At 39.0% G+C, this 14124-nt stretch overlaps 1 protein-coding gene across 2 annotated transcripts in view; it reads left to right on the top strand.

Moving 5' to 3' along the window:
* The first annotated feature begins 11458 nt into the window (after window positions 1-11458).
* LOC129773477 (ectopic P granules protein 5 homolog) overlaps window positions 11459-14124 on the top strand; it is a 38440-nt gene continuing 35774 nt past the window's right edge. Inside the window, exons 1-2 of one of the 2 annotated variants that reach the window (XM_055777340.1) lie at window positions 11459-11906; window positions 11970-12667. In XM_055777340.1, coding sequence (XP_055633315.1) covers window positions 11877-11906; window positions 11970-12667 — 728 coding nt within the window. In that variant the 5' untranslated portion in view covers window positions 11459-11876. The remainder of the gene's footprint in view (window positions 11907-11969; window positions 12668-14124) is intronic. The other variant, XM_055777821.1, reaches the window with a different exon arrangement.

Below are 14124 nucleotides of genomic sequence, written 5' to 3'. Positions count from 1 at the left end.
TGTAAAATAAAAAATAACTTATGTGTTGTAAGTGTGTTTAAATGTTTCAACGATCTACACATACATACATACACATACATATATAGATATTATTTTTATAAAAATCAGTATTTCTTCGTTGATTTATTGGACATCCACAACGGCTCGCGGTCTTGTCGTTGATGAAATTTATAAGAAAATGCAGTGTATATTTTCCATCCGCCATGCAAGGCTATACAAGTTTTAGATCACCACACGGCCATGAACCATGTCTGTGGTAACAATATCGAACAGTAACCCATATTTTGTCATAAGCAGACCAGAAAGCGAATGTAAGTTGTTGAAAATAGAATGAAAATTTTTATTCGATGTTGTTTAAATGCTTAAAAGACGTAGTCCTGACCCTAACTTAACTATTTTTCAATAAATCTCCTTTCATTTCAGCAAAACAATCTTATCTAGAACAGAAAATAATTATCAGAGACAATTTTCGTTCAACATTTTCTCTACCTGCAGAGAATGCAATTTTTCATTAATTGTGAATAATTGTATCCTCTCTTTCGTCTGCAATGATGTCAGGGCAAAAGTACTTATGTGTATGAGTTCCAAACTTCATACACACCCGATGGGCCAACCAGAAAGTCTACCGGGCCGCAGGTTGAGTATCGCTGGTGTAACGTCATGTGTATTGATATAAACTAAATATAATAACTTTTCTGTATTAAAACTATGGGAAAATGTCATGCGGCGAGTCAAATATCTTTGATGTGATGAATAGAGTATCTTATTTTTCAAAAACCTGTGAAATATTGTTATATCCAAAAAGTCTATAACAAAAATAAAAAGTGTTTTACAGATATGTCTGTAAATTTTCAAACATATTTATAAATCTGGCATCTCTGGTCGTCTGAAAATTCATTGCAAGAAATCGCTTGAAAAGATGCATGAATTTGCTTGAAAATGAAGTGGATTGAGTCCGCACCACTTAGCTCTCAATCAGTTCTTTCCCATACAGTTCACTCGCAAACCGTTCTTTCGGAATCAGTTCGTTCAGAAACCGTTCGTTCACTCTTTTCGGCGAACTAGTTCTTCCGTACCGTTCGTGAACGGTTTGCCCATCTCTATTTTTCTCACTGAGCTATGTTTCCCTAACACGGACTTCAAAATTGTCGTTGTGCAGACCGGAATATGTTTCCTTAAAACGTACTTTTAAACTGAGAAGCCTGGGAAAATCGTCATTTCAGATACTAGAGGTGAATGAACTTTCGCGGTTCGAGAACTACGTAAACATTAGATGTGCAATAATTTCAGAGGGAAATGTAAAATACAATTTCCGTTCACATATTTTGGTAGTCCTAGGCATCATATCAAACGTAAGAGGACGTTCATCAAATATATTTGGGAAGAAGAACATAATCTATTACAAACATTTTGATGCATTCTGAAATAATATTCGAAGTGGTAAACAAGTGGATTACATAATATTATATAATTGCATAGTTCTACGTCGAAAATAGGCGGTCGTGTCTTAGATACAACCTCTTAAATTTTTTTTCATGATTTAATGTAGTTTTATGGTATATTTTTACGGATTCACATGTTTTAAAGGATTATAAAATTCACCTTCTATTGGTGTCAATGCGCCCCTCATTTGAGCTAGCTTCTAATCAAACTCCAGATGATTATTTGGCACGTATTCGGATCTTTTCTGGATTATAACACTTACAAATATTGTAAATGCCATGCTTGCACACCATTTGTATCAGATTTCCATAGCTAAATCATTAAATTAACGTATTTCGATGACCTCAATTCTGATCATGAGTTGTCCAATTTACTAATGTTGTTTTGTCCACATGATTTCTGTGGCAACCGCTTGGCGCGCTGCAGTTTGTTCATTGTGTTCTTCGCGCATAGCAGAAATGAAGTTTCTCTGTGTTAAGTGTGTTGAGGTGAACACTTTTAAAATGCCCAAGAAAAGGCAATATATTATAAGTCTAAATTATGAATGGATCAATATGATGACAGTAAACTCAAATAATGATAAATGCTTCATCTACTCAAAAATTCGAATTTTTTCATTCAAAAATGGTGATTTCTAAAACCGGACAAACCATGATTATTTTTTGGACAAACCATGACCATAATTTCTCTTCGAGGAAAATCGTTAAAAACATATAAATTTGAATAATTTCAACGCCTTATGGTAGTATTAGCAACTAGAGACTTGAGGTTTTTCAACAAACCCAAACTCGTGTTGATTATATGTGATTTGCATGAAGAAAAATCGATTTGTATTTACCAAATGCGTGAAAACACCCTTAATCGGACAAACCAAGATCATTTACCCTACATCAAATTGAATCAATTCCAAGACTCTTCTAGTTCATGGAAATGATTCAGACGTAAGAAAATAGGAGCACATGCGAATTGAAGCTTGAACCATTGAACGGTATTTGTTCGCTGAAGCCTGTTTCAGTTATAATTTGGTCACATAGAGTGGGACATTTCTCAGCATAGATATAACGTACAAAAAAGTGAAGGATGTCATTTTGTAGGTTTTTTTCTAATGAATTTTAAGGGAAAAATACATGAAAACTATTCGTCAGCTGTTCGGCTGTATTTTTGAACTTTTCGTGTGACCCATATTTTTCTGCACAGTACTGCTGGTAACCGTATTTACTATCTTGTTCCACATTTTTTCCATTTGAGCTGATAAAAAGACAAGCGTAAGGGACGAGTTGCGTGTAGGTTCAAATTTGTTTACGCTGATAAATTTTCCCGTAAGTTCATCATTTGGTATGGGATCTGTAGTTGTGGAGAGACGACAAAGGTTTTCATCACTGAGGCAATAATGAATGGAAAAGTTTATTAGGACAAGTGTCTTCAGAGCAGAATTTTGCCATTCATTCGATCACACAAACGTCCGGTGCAGTTCTGCCCTGACTTGGCAAGTTGCCATTACAGCCGGGATGTCATCAAGTGGTATAAAGAAAACATGATCGATTTCATTGAAAAAAATATCAATCCACCAAATTGTCTGGATTTTCGTCCCATCGAGAGATATTGGACAGTTTTCAAAGACAAACTGAATAAATGTGGCAGAACCATCAAACAACCAGCTAAAAAGGAAAAGTGGTGGAACAGGATAGCAAATACGGTTACCAGCAAGTTACTGTGCATAAAATGATGGGTTGTACCACACAAAAAAATCGAAAATTCATCCGAACAGCCTACGAATAGTTTTTATGTGTTTTTTTCCTTAAAAAACCTACAAAATGGCATCCTTACCTTTTTTGTACGTTATTTCAATGTGGAGAAATGTCCTACTTTATGAGACTAAATTATATCTGAAAAGGGCTTTAGTTATCCTGCATTCTTGTTTGAATAATTTTTTTTTCGTATCACTCTCAGACTCGAATATTCAAACTTATTTCATTTCGAATATTTAAATTAAAGAAAAATTAATAATTAAAAATTATGCTCCGATCTATTATGAATGGGATCAACATTTAAAATCTAAATTCGCTGTATTCATCAATTGCAGTGCACTGTACTAAAAATAATATTAACTACTTCAGCTGCACCCTGTGAGTTCTCACGAGCAACCCTGCACATACGAAACAAAGAAGTGAGTGATGAGCTCTGCACTTCGGTGTGTAGCAAGACATCTATACCAAGGCGCCTAGAAGTATATCCTGAGGTGAGGCCGTTTCGTCAGTAAGTCGGTTAGGGGAGCGGTATATGAAAACAGTAAGGAAGAAAGCAGAAGGGGAATTATTTGCTTGAAGCGTGAAAGGGACAGACTGATCACGAGCGAGCTTCGGCAATAGCGTATTGTGTTTTGTTTACAAACAAAACACAGTAGACTTCCAATATGGCTGAAGAGTGGTTCTAGCAAGTTGGCCCACCTTAGGATATACTTCTAGGTCCCTTGGTCTCAGGCTCTCATATGTCAAAATGATATTTCAGCCATTATTGATGAAATCAGCTGATTCCAGCGTCTCGAGCGTCTCAGATTCCAGCGTTTTTCTGTTTACACATGCAGCAATTCGATGGCTGTTGTTCAATCCACCTATCAGTACAACATTTGATCGAATGATTTTGTTTTCAAATTTAACTAATATTTTTATATAAAACTAAAATTCATATTTGTTTATTTTTGTGTTAAAAAGCAATACAATGAATCTTTGTTACGGTCACAATTTGGCTTCAATCATAGAAGCACTAGAGACTGCACGCTGAGACAACTTGCAGACGATGGAGTTATTTCCATCACGGGTACTAATCCCGTCGTTCTGCAAAAGTCGTTGCAAGATACCCTGAACAATCTGTTCACGTGGGCCCTCAAGCTGGGTATCGAATTCTCTACGGAGAAAACTGAAATGGTCGTTTTTTCTAGGAAGCATGAACCCGCCCAATTCCAGCTTCACCTATCCGGCAAAACGATCAAGCACTCGATGTTTTTCAAATACCTTGGAGTATATTTTGACTCTAAATATACCTGGGGAATACACATTGCGTATTTGAAACAGAAATGCCAGCAAAGAATCAATTTTCTCTAAACAATAACCGGAACATGGTGGGGTGCCCATCCAGGAGACCTCATTCAGTTATACAAAACAACGATATTATCAGTGTTAGAATATGGCAGTTTTTGCCTCCGATCAGCTGCCAGGATTCATATTCTCAAGCTGGAGAGAATACAATATCGTTGCCTGCGTATAGCCATGAGGTGTTTGCATTCGACTCATACGATGAGTCTCGAAGTTTTGGCAGGAGTACCCCCGCTTACTCTTCGGTTCACAGAATTATCCTACAGATTTCTCATTCGTTGCAAGATCATGAATCCATTGGTGATTGATAACTTCGAAAATCTACTACAACTGACTCCTCAGTCAAGTTTTATGTCTTTATACCATGAGTACCTTACCCACGACGTGCACCCTTCACCAGGCATCTCCAACCAAGTTTGCTTCCCATACTTCTGCAATTCCTCTGTCATTTTTGATCTGTCCATGCGACAAAAAATCCATGGAATCCCAGATCACCTACGCTCCGATTCTATTCCGCCGATATTTTCGGCAGAATATGGGAAAGTTAGATCTGATAAAATGTTCTTTACTGACGGTTCATTCATAAACGGGTCCACTGGCTTCGGCATCTTCAATGAAAATTCCAGTGCCTCTTTCAAACTCAAAGATCCTTGTTCCGTGTATGTCGCTGAACTGGGTGCGATATATTACCCATTAGGGATCATTGAAACATTGCCCATCGACCACTATTTTATTTTTTCAGACAGTCTCAGCTCAATAGAGGCAATCCGCTCAATGAAAGTTGATAAACGCTCATCTTATTTCCTAACAAAAATAAGACAACTATTGAGTGTTTTGGTCGAAAAATTATTCAAGATTACCTTAGCATGGGTTCCCTCTCATTGCTCGATTCCGGGGAATGAGAAAGCGGACTCGCTAGCTAAGGTGGGCGCTTTAGAAGGCACACTTCTTGAAAGGCAAATTGCTTATAATGAATTTTTCCACATTCCTCGTCAGTATACGCTCGTAAGTTGGCAGCGCATGTGGAGTGGTGATGAGTTCGGTCGTTGGTTACACACGATTATCCCTAAGGTCTCGACGAGTGCATGGTTCAAGGGATTGAATGTAGGTCGTGATTTCATTCGCGTGATATCTCGGCTTATGTCCAATCACTACAACCTAAACGCGCATCTCTATCGCATTGGGCTCGCAGCAAACAATCTTTGTGATTGTGGCGATGGCTACCACGACATCGAGCATGCTGTCTGGTCGTGTATCCGGTACCATGCTGCTCGCTCTCAGCTCTCTAGAGCACTGAGAGCACAAGGCAGACAATCGGATATCCCCGTCCGGGATATCTTAGGTAGCCGGGATCCTGATCTTCTGCTTCATCTATACCTGTTCCTCAGAAACGCCGATGTCAACGTTTAATGATGTTTCCTTCGTTGTGCCCCCGTTTCATATCCCTCCTATCCGATCGATAAACTTTTACTTAGTCGCGGCAATACATACACACACTCTTTACAGATACACGGGCCGAAGGTTGTGCAGTCCACTGATCATTCAACAAGAGCCAAAGGTTGTACCGCTCATGACAACTCTACACGAGCTGATGATTGCGCCGGCTAGTGACCATTCTATCCTGGATTCCTCGAGGCGAGAAAGACGCACCAAGCTAGATATGGGGTACAGACTAGGGGGGCGTTGCTGATTAATGGTCAGCTGCATCCCAATAGGAAGTATCCCGTGTCGGGCACACGTACAGAGCATCGAAAACTGCAACATACCAATTATGAGAACACTTGTAATACTAACCTCGAGCCAACCGCTAGTAATCGGTTACATATTACTAACATAGTTGTAAGACAAAAATTGTCAAAATATTGGACTCCCGGACCCGTCAGGCTAACGCCACATGTGCCTTAATAAAATATATATTTTGGGGAAAAAAAATAGAAGCATGTATAACGCTCATCTGAAAGAAAAGATAAACCAAAACGTAGGACCTTGATTATTGGGAACAGTTGTTATTGAATTGAGTTTATGTAATTGTTCAAAAACCCGTCTATTTTACTCATTCAATGCTCCAAATGATGGCCCTGAAAATACCGTTTGTTATATGAAGTGAACTGCACTTGGAAAGAGTTTTAGTAGTTGTTAAGGTTGCAACTTAAGTTTAAATATCATACTTGCCTCTTCGATAAAACGAGAAAATGTCTGAAACATTGCCTGGGGCGCGTCGTAATAATTATCACCTTTTTCTCGCATTTAAAAATTTCCAGAGTGATAAAAAAAGGAGATCAAGAAGGGATTGTAAAAATATACTGCTAGAGTTTTCCCCCAACAAGGACCAAGACTTCTATGATAGAGACATTATGAAGCTACCTTTAGAATGACAATAAATTTTCCAACAAAACGGTGCTTATTTGATCGAAATCGGACAATCCAAAGCATATTAAAAATAGTTTTGAATTTCACCCAAAAATAATGGATAACTTTTTCCCCAACCTAATGAAATAATAAACAGACATCGTTTTTATTTGAGGGGGTCAATATGAAAGGGGTGTAAGTGACATCATCAATTTCTCTACATCGACTCTCTCTCTTTTGGTTATAACTTAGTTGTAAACACATTGCCAGCTGTATTTGACAATGTGGAAGATAGGTCAGAATCTCATCTATCGGATTCTAAAGGAAACTCAAATTGGAACGTTTTTGCAATTGAGTTAGTAACTAAAGAAAAAGTGAATGAAGAGAAATCGATAAAGTCTCTTACACCCCTTTCCTTCTGAGTCCCTCGTTGAATAACTGTTTTCATAATTGAAAAAAAAAACTGTTGCTTTATCACATAGAATACGTGTTTGATACGGAAAAGAATCTTCATTCGTGATGTTGACAATGAAAGTGGGTTTATTTCACCTGAAAACCCATTATCACTTCCGTTCCAGAAATACAGCACACGAATGACCGCCCACGCAAATTAAATTGATGTAGAAGTGTATTGAAGATGCAGGAAACTAGCTTAAACAGATAAAGGTTACGGTTCTAGTTCTAAAGGTGGCGGCCGAACACTGTTTGTCTGGAGGTCAAATATTTGTATCCAATATATTTGTACAAGTTGATTAAATTTTATCTGTCAAAAAAGTCAAAGATTTGGCCTAGGTCAAACAGTGTATGAACACCCTAAGAATTCATGGCTTTAAAATGATGTACAACCCGATGACAACGAAATAGTGTCGACATCTGGATACGACATTAATTTGTATGAGGCAAACTATCCTCTATCATATTAGTCGGTCCGAATTGCTTAAATTTGCATGAAATTTTTTGACGTAGAACTACGTCTTTCATTAAGGGTGCCAAATCAGAAAACAGGTCACGTTTTTATGAAATAAAGTTAACTTAATAACTATTTTTGTCGCGAACGGATTTTGGCGATTTACATACTAAACGAATCGGAAATTCCGTAAGATTTGTTTAATATGCTATACATTAGATTCCCCTGGTATGAAGATGGTTAAAGTTCCTGAAAACTTTAAGCGTTTCCATTTTCCCATACATTTGTTCTGTCCATTTGTGTGCTTTCCCGAACAGAGCTGTCAATAACGAACAACTTATCGACGACCAACGGAGGGGAAATCGTAGGATTTAAAGTCTCCGTGAACAAAGGAAAAGGTAGAAGACTGAAAGGGGAATACTTGCCTGAGTATAAACAGTGAATCTCGCTGAGGCAAATTTTCATTCGGCATCGGACTGTTGAGCAATCCAGTTCACTTTGCTTTCGCTGCGCTTCGATCTAAGATGGGACCCCACCAGTGGTAATCCAACTTTGTCGTTATTCATATCGTGTGTTTTTCTTTCCGCGTCATAAATTGGACGCTTCGCGTAATGTGTGATGAGCAAGAAGAAGAGGAAGACTGCCTCGAATCCTGCAAAAAACGAACGGATTTGCCAGGGGCATTAAAATTTCGAGGCAAGCGTCATCTAATGATGCACGCGATGTTGATGCAGTGAAAAGCGCTCGCACTGAACCGAGCCTTCGCGAGTGTGACACCGCATCTAACAACAGCAAAGTAGGCGATTTGGGCGCGTCGGTCGAAAATGTAAACGCCGTTACCCAGACAGCAATCAAAATCAAGCTCCCCCCGCTGGTGGTGAAGGCGGTCGCTCTTGACAAAGTCATCAGCGAATTCGCATCGATGGGTGTTAGGCCAGGCGCAAATTGAGACGCGTATAGCGCGAGTAACTTGGCGCGATATAACGCCTGTTTTTGTGGCTAATGAAAACAGATAGATTGGCGCAAATTGGCCAGATGACGCGAGATGGTGGAGCGCTAGTGAGACACTACTCGCGTGAAGCTGTGGCTGAACCACAGTTTCTCGTGCTGGTCGTGCCGGTTGTGGTGGTTGTGTTGGTGAACAATCGTATAGCGCCGTGAGTTTTGCACTATATGGTTGTACTGATCAGGTGATTGTGTTAGCAAATGAATATATCGCGCAACTCTGTGTGAATCAGACATTGTATGCGAGTGGCACGTTATGGCACCAAACTGCGACTCAATATGCGCTCCATCACGCTACGTTTGTGACACGTATGAGTAGCGTTGGAAGCCTCATGTTCGCTTACGAGCGCTATACGCTTCTCAATTTGCGCCTAGCCTTACAGCAGAGAACAAGCTGTGTGGCACAATTCAGTTTTTTTCCAAGCTGTTAACATTGTTTGTTTTCCGTCATCATAAGGGCTTCGTTGGTGCCTTTGAGAATGCACTAATGCATTCAACTGACGTTGTGGCGGAGCAGGCGTTAAGGTTGAGCGCCAAAAAAATATTTGGGGAATACCAAGCATCTTGAATGTCTTACTGGAATGTTATAAGTTATTTGGGTTCGCGTGCCGATCGCAAAACTGCCTTCAACTAGGATTGCATTTGCGCTAATATTGATAATAATGAAGCATTGCTACTGTTTTTGAGGTTGTTATTAACAAAAAGAGCTTATTTCGCTTGTTTAGTCACCAAGAAAGTAAATGTAAATGTTCTGGAATTTTGTATGTGATTAGATTTCGCTTGCCAGTAGCAAAACCTCCTCCACTAAGGGTGACAGCTGCGCTTCCCTCGAACATGAGAAAGTAATGCAACTTTTTTCGAGGCCAGTAATATTAACATAAGCGTTTCTTTTGAGAATAGCGCAGAATGATGAGAAGTGTTTATATTCCTAGTTGTTTCAAGCCACCAATGTATGGCGACTTATATAAAATAACAGTGTAGTTCTACGTCAACAATGCGGTCGTATCTTGGACACAACCTCCTATAATTTTCTTCTTGGTGTTATTTAATCACTTGAAGTACGTTGCCCTGATTCTAATTTAATCTATTTTCTATAAATTTTCAGATATTCTCACCAAAACTTACTATTATAATCAAGCAAACCATTTATCATGACAATGTCATGCAAAAATGCGAAAACAGAATAGAAACTGAGAGAGGTTGGCGTCGACATCATGCCTCATACCGTATGAGTCATTGCATTGTGGCATTGTCATGATAAATGGTTTGCTTGATTATAATATAAAATTATCTTTAGACACAATTTTTGTAAGACATTTTTTCACCCCTTGTAGGAAAAAGTGATTTTCATTTACATAGGGTGCTAATTTGATTTGGTAAAAAAAATTTCATTCAAAATCTCATTTTAAAAGTGTGTTCATTCCTTGTGCAAACCCAAACTGTCATGCTCTCTCCTTCAATTTGTAATACGAAGCTCTATGCCGTCAACGCGAATAATAATCACTTGTATCTGAAATTGGTCGGTGTTAAGAAAGACCGGACCATGTGACATTTTTATGATTTCGAGAAAAACTAACTTGAAGTTCAGTGCTCTGCAATTTTCATACCATTTAATTTTTTCGATCAATATTGTTCTCAGAAAAGTTAGCTACTCTTTGGCAATATTTGCCGTATGATAATTGTAAGAAACATCTAGTATTGCGCCAAAAAAGGCAGTTATTTCGCTCCCTATACGTACATAGTCCACTCTGACTGAATCAAATGAAGCATTTTTTAGATTTAGTTCACTATGACTGAACAATTTCGAAATATTTCTCGATCAAATAACAGTTGTGAGTCAAAGTGTACCATTGTGTTAAGAAAATTAGAGTGAGTAGGAGTGTGAGGTTGGAACTGCATAAATATTTGGTTGCGCTCAGCATAACATTCTCTGCCATTTGCTACAAGCATGAGTATAATTGCACGGCTTGCATTATAAAGCATATACTTTCCATTTTCAATCATATTAAGCAGTATTCCTTAACAGAATCGTCAAATTCAATATCATTGTCATCACTAGAGTCTAAACCGCACTCTGAAATAGCACATTTTGCGATCATTTACACCGAAGACCAGCATTTTTCACTGATCCGTTCAGTCAGAGTGGACCGAGTTATTTTTATTATATATTATATACTCAGAATGTACACATTTTACACTAACGGGTACCACATTTGTTGGTTTGAATTCGGCGCCTGAAAATGGTTTAAATTCAATATACAAATGATTGTCACATGGTCCATTCTGTCTGCACATGATATAGAGCCATTTCGCCATGGTAAATGGTATATGGTCCGCTCTTACTGCATACTATGGGGGGTTTTCGTTGATCAATCATAACAATTTCGATCCGTTATTCCTGCTGTGTACGGAATTTTCCAAATCTGATAAATGTGGTATGTAGTTTACATAATGCTTAACCAAATGTAATCAATAACTCAAAATTTTCAATTTTACGACTTGGTCCCCTCTGACCTTACACCGACCAATTGGAATTCAGACTGGAGATTAGTGAAGATTTTAATATTTTTCAAATTTTCGCTATAAGAATGATAAACAACTATCCATAAACAATCACCATTCTGCAGTCACTCTGGTTCTCTCAACGCAGTTCTCTCGCGAATGAGTTCAGTGTTTTGCCGACCGTGAAATCGAAAACAAAACAAAGTGATATCGTTGATGGAGCTGTCTGAAATTATTTGAAAAATTAGTCATAGAACATTTCGAATTGCTATTATTACGTTCTGTTACAGTTCAGTTACGAAATATCGATTAGAAAAGAAAGCTAGTGATCGTCGGAATGATATATGAGTTGAAGTTACATACAAACTGCGATTTGTTTATTTGTCTCGAGTGACTTCGTTTTTGCTCTTTCTTCATGGTTGCAAATTTGCTAGAAGAAAATCAAAACAAAAGGTTTTGTGGTCATATCGTTCGAGTTAGGATAGAGCATTGCTTTGCAATAAGCAACTGAGACGCTCTCGTGTTTAGCGGGTAGTTTCGGAGAATACATTTTTAAGGCTTTAATCAAATCATTGAATATGGCGACCCTAGAGAAACCTAAGACAAAGGTAAGGCGCTTCTTAATGCGCATTTGGATTCTCGCTTCCGATACTAGTTATGTATCCTTGCAGAAAAAATCCAAACATGTGCCACTCGTTTTGCCGGATGTTCCCGTGGATGATCTTCTGGAGTTGGACGAGTCGCCCGATCCGCTGTCCACGGTTGACATAGACTTTCCCAGCACTTCAACCTCGGATGAAGCACCAGTCATCCAGCTGAGCGATGAGAAAGATCCGACAGACTTTGAAAAATCGCCCCATCCGGAAACGAAATGGCAGGAAGAAGAACTGTCGGCTGAGGCGACTGCACCATCAGCGCCTCCAATGATGATGCAATCCAATGAAACTGTGGCGCAAACTGTTCAAGCACCTCTCTATCCGGATTTAACCGCTTTGCGGTTTACCGAGCAGCCATCCGCTGGGTTGAATGTAACCCAAAGCACGGAGGCGATAGAGCCATTCACGCGAGACCAGCTGGCCATGTTCTACCGGTTGGACGACCAGCTCCGCTCGGCGGAGGCTTTCGAACAGGAATTCATCGGTCGCGAGCTGGAGCCCAACAGCCTCTGCATGAATCATCCATTGTATCAACTGTTGCAGCGATATGCGAAAGCCCGAGCTGACTTGAATCTGAATCAGCTGGAACTGGATGCGCTTCGCCGGAAGTGCAAGGAATTGGCTGCGGAACTGTGGACCTTGAAGGAACAGACATTTTACGCATCAGGCAAATGTCGTGACGGAACTGTGCTGCGTACCAGTTGTCAAGCCACGTAAGTATGGGGTGCATTTTTGACGTAGGACTTCGTCATTCATTTCTGTAACGGGATGTAAGTTTCGTTTCGATCGTTAATACCCCTTTATCGGATGAACGGAGTGGTATGATAATTATTTTAATAGAAAAAAAAATGTTCAAGAGTTGAGAGTTCAAGAGTTTGCTACTTATTGACTCGAAAAATTGTTTCAACAGCTTGAAAATTGCTTTAAAATCAGGCTAACAGACTATTGAAATCTTCCAAATCTGTATATAAATTGGCACCCGCTGACGTATATGTAAACTATCACAGATCGCCATACACTAATTCACTGCCGTTCGCGCTCTGCCTGGTCCGCCAGGCAGAGTGTCAATGGTCGCCATGACACAGGATCATGATACGCGGTCGCCATGTTACATGCTTGTCCCTTTGGCATGCTCGGATTTCGGATTTAACGTAATTCACGAGTCGATGTCTGTCACAAGAGTGTATTTCTCTTACCAACTAACTTACGAGCTAAGTTCGCATATGATATTACATGTTTATTTATTATCATTATTGTTGTCTACGACAAGCGTCGAGCGGGGCGGTAAGTTATTGTTGTTAGTTGTTGGAGGTCGTATACAGGGAAGTTTGGTGTACCATAATAGCGTTCAGCCGATGTTATGAAATCAGTTGGTTTGGGGGATTTCCGTAAGGAAATCAAAAGTTGCTGACGAATGTAAATGTTGTTAGATATGGTATGCGGAAAAGTGGTTATGTATAAGAATGCGGAATTGAGGATGAGAAAGAATGAGGGTCAGGATGTTTTGTGTTTAATTGGAATTGAGGTTAGTTAGTATGCTACACCGCTCGGAAATCCACCGAGAACGTCGTTCGATGTTGTTGAAAGCAGACGCGGTTTAGGTGGAAACAGAATGCCGCGTTATGCGTTACTTTTCATTGCTTGCGTTCTGTACTAAAACATTCGCCCGACGCAGTTTGTCGATTTGCAGTCACAACCTAGCATTCGCGTCACCACTTTTCATGTAAACAAAAACAAAATAAAATTCGTATGAAAATCTTGTTCTTGTTGTGGTTACGGATTAATTGAATGTTTTTAAAAACAACACATTGACATATCCGCGCTGGCAGCATTGAGCTTCGATTACTAGTTTAGGGGAGCGTGAAAGAATAGCTGATTTTCAGTCGGAATGAACACGTTTTCAAAATTAAATTTACGAATGAAAATTAGATTTTCTATATCAAAATAGTATTCTACATTTTTGTTTGCAGGTGATGAAAAAGTCTCATACGAAAATTGTTTTTGAAGACAACTCTATATTATGATGAAAAAATTCAGCAACAATGTTGGAATTGTTTAGCCATATGGTTGAATGAAAGTCAGAAACACGTGTTTAAAATAATCAAATAACATGATGTGAAAATTTTCATTCAAATTTTAGAATTTAAAAACCGGCTTCGTGTCTTCTAAT

The sequence above is a fragment of the Toxorhynchites rutilus genome, chromosome 1, assembly GCF_029784135.1.
Source record: "Toxorhynchites rutilus septentrionalis strain SRP chromosome 1, ASM2978413v1, whole genome shotgun sequence".
NCBI lineage: Eukaryota > Metazoa > Arthropoda > Insecta > Diptera > Culicidae > Toxorhynchites > Toxorhynchites rutilus.
This window is presented reverse-complemented; position numbering and strand designations above follow the sequence as displayed.